This window comes from Mustela nivalis (genome assembly GCF_964662115.1).
Source record: "Mustela nivalis genome assembly, chromosome: 2".
In the NCBI taxonomy this organism is placed as follows: domain Eukaryota; kingdom Metazoa; phylum Chordata; class Mammalia; order Carnivora; family Mustelidae; genus Mustela; species Mustela nivalis.
In genome coordinates, this window is record NC_139021.1 from 110,533,455 (window position 1) to 110,554,099 (window position 20,645).

The window sequence follows — 20,645 nt, forward strand, 5'->3', positions numbered from 1 at the left end:
GTGGGGCTCGATCCCAAGACCCTGAAATCATGACCTGAGCCAAAGTCAAGAGTGGGACGCTCGGCCGACCGAACTCCCTAGGAGCACCTGCTTCTGCTTTGCTTTAACTCGAGGTGAACTGGTCTGTGGTTCAGCATCCACAAGGGTCACTGCCTCCCTTGGACGTAAGTGTCAGTTTCCCCTGATGCTCTGCTAGTTCCAGGTCCTGCTGGCCTCGGGAGCCGGGAGTCAGGGTGGCCTCATCCTCACCATTTAGCTCAGAGTCAGTCACCCTTTTCACACCACCTGGTTGACATCAGTGGTTTTCCAGACTTCGCTTCGTCTGACTCCCAACAGAAATGGTCTGGTGTTGAGGAGGTAGATTTTGCTTCTATGCCCGGTTCTGTCCATTAGGATCCCGAGTCAGTCCGACTTCCCCATTTCACGCCAGGCTTGGAAAAGATAGCTGAACCCTCCCGACAGCAGCTGCCACTCCAAGGAAACATAAAGGATTCAGTCATACTGGTTATTTGGCACTCCACAGACCACTATTTCCCAATCTGCAAGCACATCAGGGCATTTGGTGCGTCAGGAAGACGCCCTGGGAGGCGCCACGGCCCAGGGTTTCCTCATTGCCATGGGCTTCCGGTCTCTGCTCTCTCTAGCTGCTAACTGTCACTGCAACTACATCTTGTTCTTCAACCTGTTACAGCCAGAAGTTTAGAGGTTCTTAGTGCGGAGTCTTCTGGAGCAGAGAACGCTCATTGAGCTAGGTAAGGTCAAGATCTATCACAACTGGGAGGCGGGTTGGGGTGATGGTCAGATCCAAGGGCGCTGCTGGGAGGCTGCCTGCCTTCTCCACCCAGTTCTGGCACCTGTGGGCTCTGTGACCTGGGCAGATCTGAAATCTCCCTAAGCCTTGGGGTATTTTTTATCCATAAGGGGAGGATGATAGGACCCACTTGATGGAGTTTCTTTGAGATTTAAATAACACACCCTAGGCATTTAGAAACGTTCTCTGCACAAGCTTTAGCACTCAGTAGATATTAGCTGTTGCTAGTTTTAACAATGTTTTAAATAATATAACATTTGCAGATATAAAATCGTCTTCAATCAGACAGCAAATGCATGGGAAGCTATTTAAAATCTTCAGAAGTAAAGCTCTAAATTTCTAGAAGTCGGTCATTAATTTGTTACAGCTCTCTGATGTTACTTTCTGGCTCATTCTCAGATTAGGAAAAATAGTGAAAGGACTGACCTGTTTCTTGCTTTGTAGGTCATTTAATCCTTCCTGTAAACCCTGTAGGGTAGGTTACATTATTATTCTAATTTCACCCACAAGGAAACCAAGAGACAAAGCTGCAAAATAACTTGCCCAAGGTCAGAAATCTTGTCCAGCGGTGAGGCTGGACCTAAAAGTCAGGTCACAGTGGGGGTGGGGAGGGTGTCGTAGGAGGGTCAGTCTGGACTGCCATGAGGTTGGTCTGCCTTGGAAGAGGTTATTTTAAGCCCTGCCAAGGAAGAGATCGCACATTTAAATGTGCAACCTTCCCCTTTGAGTGTCCACAAGAGAAATAATCCCATCACTGGAAACCCACCCTCCTCTCTGCTCACTGTTCTTGTTTGTTTTGTGGGAGGCCCGTTAGAGTAGAGGATAACACCCCTTTTCCCTTTGCTGTGGCTTGGACACCTGTCCTCTGAGTATCCTGGCAATTTGCAGGTGAGCAAAGACTTAACATAATTGAAACCCTTTGATTAAAGGACAACCAAAACAATAAGTCTTGGTGCTTGATGAAATGTCTTGCAAGAAATGGATTGGGTCAAAGCACTTTCTATGCGAAGAATGGATTCCCATGCTCAGAATTAGCTCACTGTGTTTGCTCCCTTCCACAGTTTCTCAGTGTCCCTAGGATGTCCGTCCAGTTTGCAGTAGGGCACTATTTTCATTTCTTAAGCAACGTTGGTGTATAAAATTAATCTGTGATTATTAAATGTCTTACGTCAGGCATTCCCACGATGTGGCTGGTTTTAACAACAACCTGTTGTTTGATCTGTGGAACTTTAAATGCTGATAGATTCTTTAATTTGGAAAATGAAGCGAATCCTGAAGTGTGGATGAATATTGTAAGTCATGCCAAGTCCCAAAGGACATCACATAAGGCAGATGCATGGTCTTATGAGAGCAAAAAGTCTCAAATAAGGGAACAGATAAAACATAGGTGATATTTAAGGTTTCTCTGAGACTCAAGCTAGGGAGAACTTCTCTTTTGGCTGAGTAAATAACACTTTCCAGTAATGTAAAGCAAAAAAGAATTTATAGGCAACCTCCTTGTTTGAATTTATATTTTAAAAATATTAAAAATTTCTATTCTAAGCCCCTTGGATATTATATATGACCGCCTTCTCCCCAACCAAAAGGGGTCTCGAGAATTAGCTGGCTGGAGAATATAGTTCTGTCAGAAAGATGGGTCAATACCTAATGCCATCTCTACCCAACTACCCACCCCCAAATTTGCCAATAGCAGACATTTTTTAATATTCTGCTAATTTTTTAAAATCAAGACTTTACATAATAAATCGATTTTGCAGTTACCTGGGGCTACAGATTTCAGATAATTCACCCCAATAAGGACAGACAAGATGCTTTGTTCTAGTTCCTTCCAAAACACTTTGGAGAAGATGTAGAGCTAATGTCTGTGTTTTCACGGGGCAGAGTGAGATCATCACCTATAATGGCTACCCCAGTGAAGAGTATGACGTCACCACTCAGGACGGGTACATCCTTAGTGTCAACAGAATTCCCCATGGACGAAGAGGTGCCCGGAGCCCAGGTATGAGATGTGTCTATCCTGCGAAGGTGACGGCATATCACTACACCTTAGGACTGGCTTTCCACTGAGAGAATGACTGGTTTATCAAACTTGGCTCAATTCTTAGATTAGTCTTTAAACAGTTAAAGGGAGTCTCCTTCTTTTCCAATTTTCTGAAGACAGCCAAGAACCTAAAAATATGACGGGCAAGACAGATCTTGTTGACAGCAAACAGGCTCGCTTGCTGGGGGTGTGAATGCAAAGGCGGGACCAACATTTCTTTCATTCGTGACTCATTTCTCATGTGAAAAATTGCTGCATCCCAGGAAAGGGATTTCTTCACTCGCAAAGAGGTTGGCTGGGTTGCATGAAGTCTCTCCTGCCCCTTTTAGAATCAATAGGCCCCCTTCGGCAGGACTAAAAAATCAAATTAGATGACCCTGACATTTCTGAAACTTTTTCCAGGAAGGAAAATTGGAACATTCTTCCTTTATTTTGATCCGAGGGACACAAGTTTTGTGGGAGGAAGGAGCATGGTGTTGATGTGGCCTAAATTCTAGCATGAAGAGCCAGCCACGCAAAAGCAGAGGAAATTACTCTTTAAGTAGGCACAAGTCACTGCAAAGCTCAGGATGAGTGAGGAACAGAGAAGAAGGAGCAGAGTATCTGGGAAGACAGGAGGGCAAATCCTGTACCCCATCACTGCGCTGTCCGTCCTGCCATTCGTATTCAGAGGCAGCTGAAATGGCCCTGTTTGACTTCTCCTCCAAGAAAGAAAGGCATAATTCTAGAGATTCAGAATGAACGTTGAGAGTGGGACAAAGGTGAGGGTAAGAGACAAATGGCAGAAGTCAAAGTTGACTCTGTGATCACTAACAAATCAGTTTCTTGGACAAGTTCCTCTTCAGAATGTACTTAACCAAATATTGTTCATCCCGTATCCGAAATTCAGATCAACAGGCCATCCTGAGTCTTCCAGTGAATCTTCGCTTTCTTTCTTTCTTTATTTATTTTTTTTTCTTCTTTTCTAAATCTGGCAACACCAGGCTTGGAGGGAGGGGGCTGGGAACCATAAAAGGAGGGCATTTTTCTCCTTTCCAAGGAGGAAGAATTTGGGGAAGGTTTGGAGTTAAGAACCATGGATTAGGTGTATTATTCTAAAAACTTTACATTAATTTATATTGGAGAAACCTCTCAGCATTCCTAAGAGGTCAGTACTATGAATAGTTATCATTTTACAGGTGATGAACCTGAGCAGGCTGTGTAACAGGCTCAAAGTCACATGCACATAGCGAGTGATGGAATCAGGACTCAAACCCAGCCAGCTCCAGAGCCTGTACTCTTAACGCGCTATATTATGGTACCTTTTGAAACCTTCTGCACTGGTTCAGCCTCATCTCCCTGAATACCCTCTCCCTCAAGAATTTGACAGTCATCAGAGGGATGTTAAGCTGACTCTATTATATTTGGGGTTTTCAAATGCTCTCTGGTGGGCAGAGGCTGGGGATTTGGCTAGAAGCTTGGAGAGGAAATCAGTCACTGTCCATTTATGCTCCCATCCTCCTCCTCCCTGGAAGAGGCAAGGGATTCCATCAGACATGATCATTTTCCTGTCTTTGCCAATCAGACCCCAGAGATATGCAAATGTGAATTCCTAGAGCTGGGAGCACAGTTTACAAGCACCCACTGCGGTGTGAAACAGAACTGGGCTTGCGTCCTGGCTCTGCATCTTGTTAATTAGGTGGCCCCTTGGGAAAGGTACTTCACTACCTTAAAGCTCAGTTTCTGCAGCTGTAAAATGAGGATCCTTAAAGTAGTCGCTACTCGGTAGAGGTATCATGAGGCCATAACAAGCTCCTGCATGTTCATCCGTCAGCACAGCACCAGGTGTAATAAACATGCTTGAGGGGGCACCTGGGTGGCTCAGTGGGTTAAGCCGCTGCCTTCGGCTCAGGTCATGATCTCAGGGTCCTGGGATCGAGTCCCGCATCGGGCTCCCTGCTGGGCGGGGAGCCTGCTTCCCTCTCTCTCTGTCTACTGTGATCTCTCTCTCTGTCAAATAAATAAATAAAATTAAAAAAAAAAACATGCTTGAGAAACTTACACGTGACTCTCCCCCTCTACACCAATGACAAGGGGAAAGGTGAATGCTGGTTTTGGGTTTTGCTTCTTCTGTTGTGGGGTGTGTATGTGGGAGGGGTTTCTATCATGTTCCTGAGATGTTCTTTTTATCATAAGTTATTTTCTCTCCCCCCTCTCTCTTCTCCCTTCCTCCTTCCAGGACCCCGGCCAGTCGTGTATTTGCAACATGCCTTATTTGCAGACAATGCCTCTTGGTTGGAGAATTATGCCAATGGCAGCCTTGGGTTCCTTCTAGCAGATGCAGGTTATGATGTCTGGATGGGAAACAGTCGGGGGAACACTTGGTCAAGAAGGCACAGAACACTGTCCGTCACTGAAGAAAAATTCTGGGCCTTTAGGTAAGCCTCATCTAAGAAAAATCATGTGGAAAGTTGGAGACAATTTCTTTGAATGTAATAGTGTGGGTGATATTAATAATAATTCATAACACTGGAAGGCACATAGTTCCTTGTAGTTTCTACTAATATCTCAAAGCAAAGAAACAGCAGGAAGTTAGATTTCCACTGATTGGCCCACAAGTTAGCTACATCATTTTAACGAGATGGTTTTTTAACATCCAGTTCTATCCAATACTATACAATATAAATATGTCCCAAGGGACAGCTCAGGGAATTCCTGTGACCAAGGAACACACTCATTCAATCAATGTTTGCTGAGTGTCTCCTGTATGTACAGTTATAGGCTCTGAGCACTCAAGAGTGAGAAAAGTGCCTGTCTTCATGAAACGTCTATTCATTCTAGTGCTGCTAATCCAGGTCTTTTCTCTTGGACAGAGATGGTGTGTGCTGGTACTGTATTTTATTTAGAGAAATTCTGGTTGTAACTGTAGTAGATACCATTTTCAAGAGAATTCCGATATGAGGTCTTTAAAACCTTGCTGATGGGCCATAGACAACAATGTCCTCGTATGCTACCTCCTTCTTTCACTGAAAGTATTTCTGCTGTCACCAGAGGACAGGCTGATTCTTGAAAGATATTTCCCTGTGCAAGGCTAAGCTCCCTGTTGGTTTGCAAGCCTGCTGCTAGAACAGAGTGTGCATTCCTCCCATGCTAATGAAATATTCAGCACCCACTGGCAGGTGGGGAATCAGGAAGGGTAGAATAAATTGTTAGGGTCAGAGCCTTTGGGCAGGAACAAACATCAGGAAATATTTTGCGTCACTGCCCCTTGGCAGGGAGCTTGGAACTTGTTTGCTGTAAGACATCACAAGAATTTTCTTATACTTGGGAGTGTCAGCCTACAGATTTCCTTACGTGTCCTTTTGATAAGCAACCCTTGAGCCCATAGGCTACCTGGAACCACTGAGTATTTTAAAGGTCATTTTGTTCTCCTGCGTGAATGCCAGCTGAACTGGTGCTGTGGCATTTTGGTAGATACGGAACATGTCTCTGATATGGGAAGAAACATCAACAGCAGGTGCACCTGAGTCATGCCTTGCCTGTCATCCAGTCCCTTGAGCAGGTCTGCTCCCAAATGGGCATGATGGTCATTTCACAGATGAGCAAACTGAAGCTCAGAGCATTTAAGTAATGTATCAAGAGTTTCAGCCAGAGTCATGATCCGCCTCCAGGTCTGCTTCCAAAGCTGAGTGTTCTATAGCCTGAAGGTCTGGAAGGGCCTTGTGGCTGTTTGAAGAAGAGGCAGGCCGAGCAGGAGAAGGGGGAGTGGATGGGAGGAGGAAGGGAAAGACTGGCCTTCAGACCGCACACACAAGGCTTGAAATCAGTCCTGCTATTAGACAGTAACACACAGAAATGCAGCAAATGGAAGCCACACTAGCCCACATGTAATTGGATAAAGAATGAAGTGCTCACCAGCATTCTGGGCATGAAAAATAGGTGAGCGGGTGCTCTGAGTGTTCAACTTGGTGGCAAGTACTTACAAGCCCCTGTTTCATTTTGCAGTTTTGATGAAATGGCCAAATACGATCTCCCAGCAATAGTAGATTTAATTGTAAATAAAACCGGTCAGGAGAAGCTGTATTTCATCGGGCACTCACTTGGCACTACAATAGGTATGTTTACAAATGTCAGTGTTTTACAAGGGTCATGGCCTCACAGGTGTTCACCTTTCTTGAATTTCAGAAACTGCATGTTGGGCAAATCTTTCCTCCATTTCTGGTTACAACAGCACTTTTGTAATGGTGATAGAATTTCCATGTGCCCCAAATTTGCAAAGAGTAAGTTTCTAGGTCCCCTCTGCATGAAACTAGTAACGCCTAATGACATGAAATATCCCTGAAGAATAAGTATGTGTCAATCATACCTTCCTCACAACCCATTTGGGATTTTAAAAAATAGTAAAAGGGTGAGGTTATACTTACATTTAAATGAATTGAAAATAATACAATCACTTTTTTAAAAAATGTTTTATTCATTTACCTGACAGACAGAGATCACAAGTAAGCAGAGAGGCAGAAGGGGGGTGGGCAGGCTTTCTCCTGAGCAGAGAGCCCGATGTGGGGCTCAATCCCAGAACCCTGGGATCATGACCTGAGCTGAAGGCTGAGGCTTTAACCCACTGAGCCACCCAGGCGCCCCCGATCACTTTTTTTTTTTAAGATTTTATTTACTTATTTGAGAGATAGAACACATGAGAAGGGGCAGGGACAGAGGGAGAGGGAGAAGCAGACTCCCCACTGAGCAGGAAGCCCAATGCAAGGCTTAATCCGAGACTCCAGGATCAGGACCTTAGCCAAAGCAGACATTTAACCAACTGAGGCACTCAGGCGTCACTATGGTCACTTTTTTTCTTTTATTTGATACACAAAAGCATACATCAACTGGGTTTATCTATTTAACGTGCAATTTAGTATTTATGAACTAGCAATTTAATGCAAGTACTATGTAGAAAATGTTTAGAAGTCCAAGAACTTTCTCTTTGAAAATGTACTTCCTAATGATTTCCTAGATCTTTTCAGAAGAAATAAAAAATCCAGCTCCAAATAAAAATTTAGAGGAATTCATTATATGAATATTGTGAATTTGTTAGTGATCTTCCACTAAAACTTCCAATTTTAAGGACACAGATTCAAATTAGGTCCATCTGAACACCCCCTCCCACCCCCAGTGAGGGTGTCTGGGCATGTGGAGGAACCAGATGGAGACAGAATGGCTTGAATAGGGTCTAGAAAGTGGGCAGGATGTAGATGTGCTCTTACATCTGATCTGCAAAGAAAACAAAATATCTGATCAGCATTTCTCTGCCTTGTATGTAGGGCATGAATTTTTCAGTGGACATCCTCTGCATTTGGGGCAGAGCAATTTTTGTTATGTGGGAAGGACCCACTCTTCACAATACATTTGGCAACCCAGGCTCCGACTCACACTGCTGGTCAGTGTGAGCACGGAACAACTCACCTCCACACACTTCCAGAGATCTTCTACAGGAAGTGTTAGACCAGTATACGAGTTTCAGTCTTTGTATCAATTGCTCAGCCAATTAATACAAAGTCAGCTCTTTTTCTGGCCAAGATGGTTTCAGTGTTTCAACAAGACTTTCAGGGAGGGAAAAAAAAAAAAAAAAAGCAAGCTTGCGCACACACACACATGCTTACACACAGTGGGGGGCCCAGAAAGGGATCTCAGGGAACCAAAATACACATATAGACCACGCCCTTGCCCATGCAGGGCTGCTCTCCACCCTTATCCTCATGGGGCTTGAAATGCTTGCTATGCTGTTGCTGAAAAGTCAAAGAGGATGGAGATGGCTGTCCTTATCAGGACCACAGGGGACTGAGAGAAATCAGGGAACATTCTAGAGGTCAGTCAGCACCCAGTAAAGCACTGGAAGGGATGACATCTCTTTGCACTGTGAGAAAAAAGCAACTGCGGGATCACTGGATAATACCACATCAAGAACTGATGCATTCCCCTCCCGTGAACAGACTGTTTACTTCTGGAAGCTCTGTGATTCACCCTGGAATCTCAGGGTTGGGGTAAAATTACAGCATTGCCAGCACTTAGCCCACACTGGGGGGTGAAGCTGTCCCCGGGCTCACGCAGCTTATCCCTCACTCTCCCCAGAGAAGTCGAATTGTCTAGAATACAAGAAAAATGGACACAAGAGCAGACAGGACTAAGGGCATATTATCTTCACAGAATAACTCAGAAGAGTTTCTCAGTTCACCCGTGGGATTATTGCAACAGAAGGAAAACGTGTCAAAGCAGAATTCCACTTTTGCTAGTAGAAACGTTGCCTCAGTATTTTCTAATTTTTACAAGATTGTCTTGTCTCCTGTTCTCTTAGGGTTTGTAGCCTTTTCCACCATGCCTGAACTGGCACAAAGAATCAAAATGAATTTTGCCTTGGGTCCTGTGGTCTCATTCAAATATCCCACGGGCATTTTTACCAGTTTTTTTCTACTTCCAAATTCCATAATCAAGGTAGGCTCCTCATTTTTGCCAAAATGTCTCTGAGGGTCCCATTTTGGATCGTAGACCCTTACTATTTTAAAGTCTATTATGAAGCAATAGTGGGAAAGTAGGAAATTTACATGAAATCTGTAGAAACCAGACTCTGTGACCATGTGCTGTGTGTGTGTGTGTGTGTGTGTGTGTGTGTACCCATGTACATGTCTACGATTCCCATATATAACTTACTATACTCAGTCATGAACAGATCTGAGTATATGTCAGAATTTCTATCTGAAGTGAGCACAGTGTAGCTGAAAGTCCACTCAAGTTTTCTTGTTCCATTCTTATTCCACTGGGCAGTCAGTAAATTCACAATGCCCAAGTGAAAGACATTTTTCAAGTTCCCTATAATCCCTGACATTTCTGACTTTAATATTACATGAGCCTGAATACTACAACCCCTTCCTGTAACGGAGTTTGCTTTAATTTACCAAGGCTACGATTCCAAAATCTAAATGTCTTACAGATCAATTATTTGTTCAGAATTTATTGGTTATTTTCCAAGGTTGAAGATGTAGTTTGGTTGCCAATTGTGAATTTGGGACTTTATCCATCAAAAGTCATATATATATATATATATATATATATATATATATATATTCTGTTTGCTTTTTCTTTCTCTAAAAAGGACATTGCTGTGATAAACATAGTATTTTGGCAAAATTGCCCCTTCGATTTAGGGTGTCAGCTAAAATGGATTTGGGCCAAAATGAAATCAAGTAGACTGATAAGGGTTTCACAGTAATTCACATGTAAAATGAGGCCCTGGCTTAAGGTGAAGGGGTGAGAAAGGAAAAAAAAAAAATATTTGTGGGCAAACACAAGGATGAATTTCCATAGAACCTAATGATTTGTTGCATAGTTTATTGTGTTGTTTACTATAAGCTTAGGTGATACAAGTTCCCTTTTGTGGGGTTGATGGTTCTGTTGCCAAAATGTGACTAACATCAGTTAGTTTGGGATGTTTTTTACATTTAGGTAGAGTTCAGCAGACAAAATAGTTACATTACATTGGGAGGCAGATACATCTGTCTCTACATCATTTTTATAATATATGGCTTTGTGGGCATAGGTAGGGTCTGAGGCTTATGTCAGTTTCCTATAACTGACTGTCAGATTTCTTGCCCCTTTCAGTGCCATCCCCTGATCCTTCCCACCGCTTCATGTCTGTGGCCAGAAACTCCAGTCCTTCCAACTGGGCGCCCCGCACCCAAGCTTACTCTCTCAAACCCTACACGTTTTAACTGTGCTGCATCCCGTGATTTCAAGTATTTTCTGTCCAGTGGTCCCCTTCCCTCAGTACGAACGCTATGGTCTACTTTCCAGTCCAAGAGCTGGCTCCACTGGGACACTGCTAAAAAGACAGTGTGCCCATAGGTAGTAGGGAAAAATCCTGCTTTTCCTTCCTAGTCAAGGCAATGTCTAGCCTTAAGGAGAAAATGTTCCGCCTCTCTTGCCAGTTAATGAGAAATGAGAAATAGAGGCAGTCACTGATTGGACGGGATAGGGGAGCTCCACCACGGAGAAGTGAATTTGGAGTTGAAGAGCCTGAATGCAATCTCTTTTTAAATGATATTTGTTGATCTTCCCTGGATAGAGATGGATTCACAAGTAGTTCCTTTTCCCAAGTGACTTAGTCTCCTTAGCAGAAACACCAAATACAAATGGAAATGGATCTCTAAGAATCCTTATTCCTGGGATGAAGGGAATGTCAAGAAGCCAGAAATCCGTTCTTGAAAGGATAATTATTGTTTATTTTTACAGGGTATTTTTGGTACCAAAGGTGTATTTCTAAAGACAGGAAAGGAACCCGCCCTCAAAATCTGCAACAATAAAATATTATGGGTGATATGTAGTGAATTTTTGTCCTTATGGGCTGGATACGACAAGAAAAATATGAATATGGTATGTACAATGATTATGGGGCCATTTGATGCTTTAAGAGATTCCAGCTTTTTTTAGACTCACTTTGGTGGATCTATCACGCTGCATAAACTAATGTGGTTTTCTAAACTGTAAAGGCAGAGATTTGCTATGCCTAGATTGAGTATTCAATGGTGCATGATTATGAAAACTGGGGGGAAGAGTAGGCAGGTTCATCCTTCCACCCACGGTCATATTAGGAAAACAGATGTCCATCATGAGTAGGAGTTTTGCCCATTCCCTATCAGCCACCATACTATAGTCAATGTGATTTTAGAAATGATACCCTGCATTAAAAAAAAAAAAATCACAGAAAAGAAGAGAAGTCCATATAAGTGTAGAACTTATTTCCTCTGTGCCTTCCTTTGTTGGGTGACTTTGGCGTCAGTTAAAACTCCCCACTTAACTTGGAAAGCACAAGACAAAATGGAACAGAGATAGAACTCTTCTCCCTCAAAAGATGAGCAAGGCTGTTTCATCAACTCTTTGTTTCCTGTTATGGAGAATTCAAGGAGGAGGCGTGTATATCTGCAGGCTACTGTGGTTGGATGGCTAGCTCTGTCACATTGCATATGTCGGCCAGCGAGGCTGATGCAGTGAAGCCAGTCCCCAAATGACCCTTCTCGCCAGCCATCCTACTCCTATTCAAGAGGCAAACTTGAGCCAAACCAAAATAGGAGAAGGACCATTGTTCAAAGTCTTCTTATTCAACAATAAATATTTTCAATAGATTACTTTCCTTCTGCAGAGTTCTAAGACATAGGATTCCCATTACTAGTATATCTCTATAATTTTTATCTCTATAATGTTTACAAAGACCAAAGCACAGTGCATCTGAAGTGATTATATTTAGTTTTTCTTCTGCAATATTTTATTTTAGCCTCAAAAAAGCCTGGCACAGTATGATTTTTAGTATGTTCATTTAATAGGTGAAAATACAGAAACCCACAAGTTGACCAAAGTCACAAAGCTTATAATTAACAGGGTTAAGTTCCGATGCCCAGGTGGTGGGACGTGCCGATCAGGGACCATGCACACCCACGCGCATGCGCACAGCACCCCTCCACGCCCCGAAACCCCGCTTGCAAATTACCCTGGAGCTGGTGCAGGATTGCGCTGAAGCAACCCATGCTTTTACTCACAGTCAGGTGCCTGACCTGAGCTCTTCTTTACCTAGTTGATTCAGCCTCTTCATTTCCCAAACCCGGTCTGGGTTTGCTAATCTTAGAACACTCGTTCTCTGCTTCTGGGAGGTATTGTTCCTTTCCCTGAGTGATTTCTGGCATACTATGTTTTCTTTCCCTCCAGAGTCGAATGGATGTGTATATGTCACATGCTCCCACTGGATCATCAATGCAGAACATCCTGCATATAAAACAGGTAGTGTCTTTGCCATGGAAGGACTCTCCGATCTTATTTCAGCACATCTGAAAGGAGAGAGTTAGCAGGTCTACCCCCTAGAAGTTTTGAACTGGCTTCTACTTTGTCTCCATCACCGTCTCTGGTTTGATTTCCCCAGATTGTAAGGAAAAGGGCAAGTTATGGTACAGACCAAGTAGGTGACAAAAATGAGCCAAGTCTTAGATGGGAGCTTGGAAAACAGACCCTGAGCTGAAGCAGGAGGTAACCGGGGAAAGCCTCATGGGATCGAACTTTCCTGGAGAGAACTACCCGAGCTTTGACTTCCCCCTGAGGAGTTCTGATTTTCCCTTAGCTGTCCCTTCAAACCAAGGGCAGTCATTGCTTCCCTTTCTGCTGGCCTTGTGCTTCTAAAAGCACAAATGTATGAAATGTAAAATGTATTTCTATCCTTCTAATAACCCAGGAGTCTTATTTTCTTCCCAGGGCACAGTGGTTTTCTAAGATTTCCTGTTAACAATTGTGATTCTTACTCTGATGGTTTTTTCCAAAAAACATGTATTTCAGCTTTACAGATCTGATGAATTCAGAGCTTATGACTGGGGAAGTGAAGCAGAGAACATGCATCACTACAATCAGGTGAGCTGTTTGGAACGGCCCCAGAAGGGTGGCTTTGAGACATTATAATAAATTATTGGAGGGTGAAAAGAATCTAACCTGATGATTGGTGGCATTCCCATTGACAGAGCTTTTTAAAAAGTGACTAATTTAAATATGTGTTCATTGCAGAACATCTAAAAATAAATAGGATAGAAATAAAAGAGGCATGTCCGAAGGAATTAAAATACTGTATAATCCCTCCACCCACAGAACACAAGATGTATTAATATTTTACTGCATTTATCCTAGTCTCAGTATTGCTGCTTTCACACAAGTTTTAATCTTGCTTTTTCATGTATGGTTACACAAGACCTAGCCAGTGCCACGGAGGTGGTTTTTAACATATATTTCATTGACTGTATAATAATGAAAATTGTTTTTTAAAAATCTATAGAAGTGTACAGGGAAAATGAATACCCGGTTCTTGATATCAACAGAAAAAAATATAGGATCCCACATGAAAATTAAAAGAATATTATCCACCCATGATGAGTTGAGCTATTAGCCACATTTTGTTTTTGTTGTTTATTAAAAGATCTCATTTATTTCCTTGACAGAGAGAGAGAGAGAACACAAACAGGGGAACCAGTAGGCAGAGAGAGAAAGAGAAGCAGGGTCTCTGCAGAGCAGGGGGGCCCTGATGTGGGACTCGATCCCACTGACCCTGGGATCATGACCTAATCCAAAGGCAGTTGCTTAACCAACCAAGCCACTCAGACACCCTTTAGCCTCTTTTTTCCATCTGATATTTCACACTAGAATTTGTAGACTCATTTAGGCCTTCTGTTCCTGTGATAAATCCTGTTGCCACCATTTCTTTTCTCAAATTCAAGAGCTGAACCAAACACATTAAATTAAATTTTCCCAATGTTTTCCCAGACTGATGTATTGAAGGCAATTTATGAGTGCAAATATGGACCAATTACATTGTTTCTAAGCATCAAAACAGTCAATCAGACCAGCCAATTTCTCCATTAGTGAATGGATTGAATTGTGGGACAAATGATTCTACTAGCTCTAAGGACAACTAAGAGAGCTATGTACATTTTTATTATTTTTTAAGCTTGATTAAGGTGTAATTTACATACAATGAAATTCACAAATTTTCCAATTCAGTGAGTTTTGGCAAACACACTCATTTGGGTAACCATGCCATAATTTAGATATAGAAGTTACCACTACCCCCAGATGTTTTCCCCTGCCCCGCAGACTGTATATATTCACAGATGCATATATTTGCAAATGCTTAGAATAAGTCCAGGGAAAAAAGAAAAACAGAAAAACAAAAACAAAACAAAATTAAAAAAAAAAACAAACAAACAGCCACAACAAATGTGAAAAGAATTACCTTCAGAGAGGGAAGAAAGGCAGACTGAATGGGGAGAATGTGAAGGAATTAAGGAGACTCTCAATTTGGATTTGACATAATTCTTTTTTCTTCCATTATTTTTTAAAAAGATTTTTATTTATTTATTTGACAGACAGAGATCACAAGTAAGCAGAGAGGCAGACAGAGAGAGAGAGAGGGGGAAGCAGGCTCCCCGCTGAGCAGAGAGCCGGATGATGCGGGGCCTCGATCCCAGGACAGAGGGATTTTAAGGCAGAGGCTTTAACTCACTGAGCCACCCAGGTGCCGCTCTTCCATTATTTTTAATGAGCCTATTATATTTATAAATTGTTTCCATTTACAAGAAAATAAAATAAAAATGTCACCCATACACTTAAGACCATTGTTAGTCAAGCTCTTTCTTTTTCAGCTTTATTGAGGCAAAATTGACAAATAAAATGTTAAGACCGAAGGATACAACATACTGACTTAAGTGTGTGGGAGGGTCAGTGTCCTTAGAATTTCTCCATGGTTTGCTGGCTCCATCGGAGTCCAGGATGATCCTGTTTGCTTTGAGTATGATTTTAGGCCACTTGAAGTTAATTTTTATTCTATTCTAGCCTCATTACTTTGCCGTCTTCTTAAGTTCCCAGGCCAATCTTTGAGCCTGTCGCATTTTATCGAGAATAAGGAGACTCACCCGTGTAAGCTCCACGAGGGTAGAGATTTCCTTCTGTTTTGTTCACCAGATGTTTTCTCACCTGGGAGAGGCCCTGGCACTTCCTGGGCCCTTGACACCTACTTGTTGCATGAATGAAATTTTTTAAAGTCCCTCTTATGCATCCTAAAATGTCGCTGTCCCCTTCTCTTCTCCCTTCCTCTTTCAGAAAATGAAGACCCACTTATTTCCCAAGTTTATGGGCCTGTGCCCTTGGCCCCATCTCTTCTTATCTCCTCTTCCTCCTGGTTCCCATTACACTCTTTTTTTTTTTAAGATTTTATTAATTTATTTGACAGACAGAGATCACAAGTAGGCAGAAAGGCAGGCACAGAGAGATGGGTAAGCAGGCTCCCTGCTGAGCAGAGAGCCCAATGTGGGGCTCCATCCCAGGACCCTGGGATCATGACCTGAGCCAAAGGCAAAGGCTTAACCCACTGAGCCACCCAGGCGCCCCTCCCATTACACTCTTAAATTAATTGCTGTTCTTTATGAAAAACAAACAAAAAAGCCTTCCATCAACCTACGGATTCTATCACTCATCATTCCAACCCTTTCATTTTAATCAACATTTTTTTTTTAATATTTGAAAGGGCTGAGTTTCTCCATTTCTTCCCCTCTTCCACTCACTCCTGAACCCCAGAGCTGGAGTTTGGGTCTTCATCTTTCTATTACAGCTACTGTATCTAAAGTCACTTGTGCCTTTTGACTGCCACATCCAGTGGCCTGCTCCAATGCATGTTCTGTGAGCTCCCACGGCACCTTTGCCATTCACTCCCCCAACCCAGACTTCCATAATGCGGTGATCTAGAGTTTTGCCTTCTCTTTCTGATTATTTCCCTCATCTTCCCGTCACCTCTGGCTGCTTTCTATCGCCCCCATTCACAAATGATCAGCCTTCCTCCTCTCTCCCTTTCTCCATTGGAGAATGTAGTCCTAACCTATAGCTTCAATTATCCCTTCTCTGGACCAACTCTGCTGCATGTCTAGATTGTTCCAGAATCTACCTCCAGCCTATTCCTTCCTCAAGGAATCTCAGACCAATGGCCCTTACAGTTACCCTCAGACAGAACTCTGAGAAATGACCCTGCCTCATCCTCCCAAACTTCTGAAAGATGTCAAAATACCTTAGCCTGGCCCTTGACTATCTGTCTCCGATCTTCTGTCCTCCTGCATTCTCTCACACAGTTTCATCCCGGGGTTCTCTGGACAGCTTGCCATTCTGACCGTGGTGTACGTGTTCTTGCTACCTGCTAGGAAGCCCTCTCACCCTTATCCTTATGTGACAGAATCCAACTGTCCTTCCAGAGTCATTTTAGATGATTCCTCTTCCTCAGAAGCTCCCAACCAGAAGCTGTGTCTTCTTCACCTTCACTGCCATTGTATTTGGGGAGTGTTTAGTGGCATTTGACATACCCTACTTTGTAGGCAAATGTCTGTTGACCTATCTTGCGTCCTTCCTTCACACTCCTTGAAGATACGGACCATTGCAGGTGTTCTTTGTAGGCAAATGTCTGTTGACCTATCTTGCGTCCTTCCTTCACACTCCTTGAAGATACGGACCATTGCAGGCTTCCCTCGGTGCCTGACAGAGCTGCACTTGTAGTCAATGCTGAGCCCAGTAGCTGAACCCAGCTGTTGCTGTGAGGAAATTTCTCTCACAAAGGCTCTTTCTTTCTCTTCCGTAGAGCCGTCCCCCGCTCTATGACTTGACTGCCATGAAGGTGCCTACTGCTATGTGGGCTGGTGGCCATGACGTCCTTGTGACATTCCGGGATGTGGCCAGGGTAATCCCCCAAATCAGGAATCTCCAGTACTTCGACCTCTTGCCTGACTGGAACCACTTCGATTTCATCTGGGGCCTGGACGCTCCCCAGAGAGTGTATAGTAAAATCATAGCCTTGATGAAGTCATACTCCTGATGGCAAGGAATTCCTTCTTGGTTAAAAGTTGCCTGCCAGCCCAGGGGAGGCTTTGGGAAAGAGACTGGTCAGCAGGGAGGCCTCCTCTGGCGTCCTTCAACTCATTTGCTGTTGCTAAGGGTTTCCCTTACCCGACATCCCCGCTAGGAGTTATTTCAACTGTGCTGCTCATTGGCTTAAAAATTCTCCCACCTTCCCCCCTCAGTCAGGGGAGGCCCCATTTTTCACTTGTGCGAAATATGCCCTTGGGAGAGTAGTTCAAAGAGGCCTTTTTCTTTCCTCATTAAAGTCAATTTCTTAAAAGGAGAGACTTTGCAAAGGCAGCCATTTGGGAATATATTTTGGGGGGCGGTGATCTTATGACTTACTTGAAATCACCACTAGGGCCAGAGACATGATGGCCATCTGTAAACAGGCCATGAAAATAAGCTCTGGTCCACATCCAGTAGGAAAGAGAACATCACACTGGAAAAGACTAACAAAATGGAAGTATTCCCACGAAGGACTAGGTAGGATATGCTGAATTACTGCTTGTTCTGAAGTTACAACACATAAGAAATAAATCTCTCACGTCTTGCCCTAAAGCTAAGTTAAACTGATCACCAGCAGTGTCTTCATGGTCAAAGTGGGATTTATACTATGGCTTATACCCAAATGACATTTAAAGCAGCTTCCAGAAAGCCTATGGTGGGGAGGGGGGGGAGCGCTAGGAATATTCCAAGTCTTGCTCTATTTCATTCTCTAAATGATGCAGATGTTGATTCTAGGATTTAGTACAGAGTTCCAAGAGCAGCATGAAGTTTTGTGTCCGTTTCTGGATTCCTGAGCAGTGGAAACTTGGAAAAGTTCTTTACCCTCTGTGAAGATGTCACTAACGGAAAACTGTTTACATCCCTCAAGGAATGTACATACCTCCCACAGTTAATTTTTAAAAAGTAATGTATGTTAGCCACCCAATATTTGCATGTCGGGTCTTTTGGATGTCAAATACCACATAATTATTCTTTAATAAATAATTCATACCTCATCATTTATAACCTTAATTTAATGTCTTTCAAAAGAATAATAATTTTAATACACTGGGGAAGCCATTTGAAGTGCAAATCCATCCATATTTATATAACTTTTATTTACCAAGATTAGACTATCCAAGTTTATCAGTTTTAAGTGAGTTTTATGGAACTCTTCTGAAGAATGAAATGTAGTTTTCTTTTTTATTTTTTTAATTTAAATTCAAGTAGCCAACATATAGTATATCATCAGTTTAAGATGTAGTGTTCAATAATTTATCAGTTGCGTATAACACCCAGTGAAAATGTGGTTTTATACAAACAATACAGTCTTTCAAAGTCACATTTAACCAAATTAACCAAAATGCATTAAATAATATAACAACTATAACAAATAGAAGAGTCATAAGTAAGTCTGAGAACAAACATCTAACTCTTAGTAAGCTTACAGTTCAACAGGAAGGAGGGGAAAGATGTGACCGTAATAGATGAGCCTATTTGTTAGGACTATTTAAGAGGCATTGGGCATCAGTTAAGATACCTACAAGAGAGAAAAGAGGCATTGGTTCCTATAGGAATCTAGTTAAGTGGAGGTCAGTTGAGAGAGCTCCTAAGAAGATTTATCTAATTCGGCTGTTGCTATAGTAACACTATGGGGCAAACAGTCGTGAGGAGCCCACTGGTTCCCAACAGTGAACATTCCTTTTTCGTGCTCACAGCCCTGCAGTGAGACTGAGGCGGCTCTGCCTTGCACTGGGATCACCAGGACCCCGCTCAACCCTGTGGGTCAGGTCCTGGTCTGCTGCACATGCCAGTTCATTCTGGAACGAGCAGCTAATGGGACTCTTTTCTTCCCAGGGTAGATCCCCAAAGCAGGAGAGGACTAGCTAAATCACAGCAGCGTGTTTACAACTCTGCTGGCCGCCCCACTGCTCCCATTCTTTTCCCTGCCTCCAATCACACAGCCAAGCCTGTCCCCAGTGGGGTGGGGTAGTCAGCCTCGCCTATGGGGGAAGGAGGCTCAAACTACAGGACAAAGAACGTGTACCCAGAATGCTGTGATATGGGAGTGCAGAAATGGGAAAGAATCCGTCTCCCCCTTCAAAGACAACTCCTTCTTACAGTGTTTTTGAGGACTTTCTATGGATTGTAGTGAACATTTTCAAATAGATTCATAGAACTCATTGGTTTTTTGTCACCTAAATGTACCATACTATACCTACTTCTTCACATTTGACTCCCCCTTCAAAGACAACTCCTTCTTACAGTGTTTTTGAGGACTTTCTATGGATTGTAGTGAACATTTTCAAATAGATTCTAGAACTCATTGGTTTTTTGTCACCTAAATGTACCATACTATACCTACTTCTTCACATTTGACTTTGATCACTTAATACATCTTGGAGGCCTTTCTCTGTCAGTTCACTTGGAACGTTATTATCGACTACATGGAAATTCATAATCAACAGAGATTCAGATGGATTAGGATCTTTTGTAATTACACACATTGCTGTAAAGAATATCATAGAGGCGGGGCGCCTGGGTGGCTCAGTTGGTTAAGCATCTGCCGTGGGTTCAGGTCCAGGACCAAGTCCCACATCAGGCTCCCTGCTCAGCCTGCTTTTTCCCCTCGGCGGCTTCCCCTTCTCATGTGTGCTCTCTCCTTCGGACAAATTAAAAAAGTCTTTTTAAAAAATTTTCAATCTATACCTTTGCAATGTGTGCACTTTCTCTGTTTTGTGCATTGCATTTCAAGAAAAAATGTGTTTTAAATACCCTAAACTTTTCTGCTTTAAATCAACAAGCTATGAAGTACAGAAGGAAAGAACACTTTTTACCAATACCACTACTTTTTTTTAGCTTTTTTGCTCTGCATATGGTAGCAAATACATTGACTATGATAGGTCTGAATAATAGTTCATTTTTTTGCTAGGAGTTTTATAAGAAATCCCTCATTTAAAACTTAAAAGCCTATGGGATAGAACTATGGTCACATGAGACACAGAGAATAATGAGATATAAAAGCCAACTTTTCCTCAGATTGCACAAGTGAAGAAGTCATGATTTTAATCCCAGATATCTAATAGTATGTATCTATATAAATGTGCCCAAATGGTATATAAATGTCATTGTGACACCATAGAGAAAATCATGTTTGTACTACTCTAGACCACAATTACTTGGAAAATTAAGGCAAGAGATGAGAAAATGCCTTGGGGTTTTGGGGGATAAGGAGGTTGTTGTATTTTTTATAAACTCTAACCATAAAAATGAGATGAGAAAACAGAACTGCTCTATGACCCAGCAATCCTATTTTGGGGTATATATCCAAAGGAATGAAAATCACTGTCTCAAGAAGATATATGTACTTCCATGTTC

General features: G+C 42.5%; 2 protein-coding genes across 2 annotated transcripts in view; both read left to right on the plus strand.

The window, feature by feature from the left end:
* Window positions 1–632: 632 nt before the first annotated feature.
* LIPN (lipase family member N) lies at window positions 633–18,283 on the plus strand. Its single transcript, XM_082721039.1, has 10 exons — window positions 633–752; window positions 1,985–2,103; window positions 2,693–2,810; window positions 5,071–5,269; window positions 6,837–6,946; window positions 9,181–9,317; window positions 11,112–11,252; window positions 12,579–12,650; window positions 13,197–13,268; window positions 17,023–18,283. The coding sequence occupies exons 2-10, from the start codon at window positions 1,996–1,998 to the stop codon at window positions 17,254–17,256; spliced, it is 1,191 nt and encodes a 396-aa protein (XP_082577165.1). The 5' UTR covers window positions 633–752; window positions 1,985–1,995; the 3' UTR covers window positions 17,257–18,283.
* The window catches only part of LIPM (lipase family member M), a gene marked incomplete at its 5' end in the record, with an annotated part of 46,232 nt that continues 38,821 nt past the window's right edge, over window positions 13,235–20,645 (plus strand). The window contains one exon of the mRNA XM_082721036.1: window positions 13,235–13,268. The remainder of the gene's footprint in view (window positions 13,269–20,645) is intronic.

Coding starts and splice junctions, on each gene's coding strand:
- LIPN (XM_082721039.1), top strand. CDS start 1,996: ATGTGGCTGGTTTTAACAACAACCTGTTGTTTGATCTGTGGAACTTTA. Junction 9,318..11,111: donor TTCCAAATTCCATAATCAAG/GTAGGCTCCTCA, acceptor TTATTTTTACAG/GGTATTTTTGGTACCAAAGG. Junction 11,253..12,578: donor ACAAGAAAAATATGAATATG/GTATGTACAATG, acceptor CTTTCCCTCCAG/AGTCGAATGGATGTGTATAT.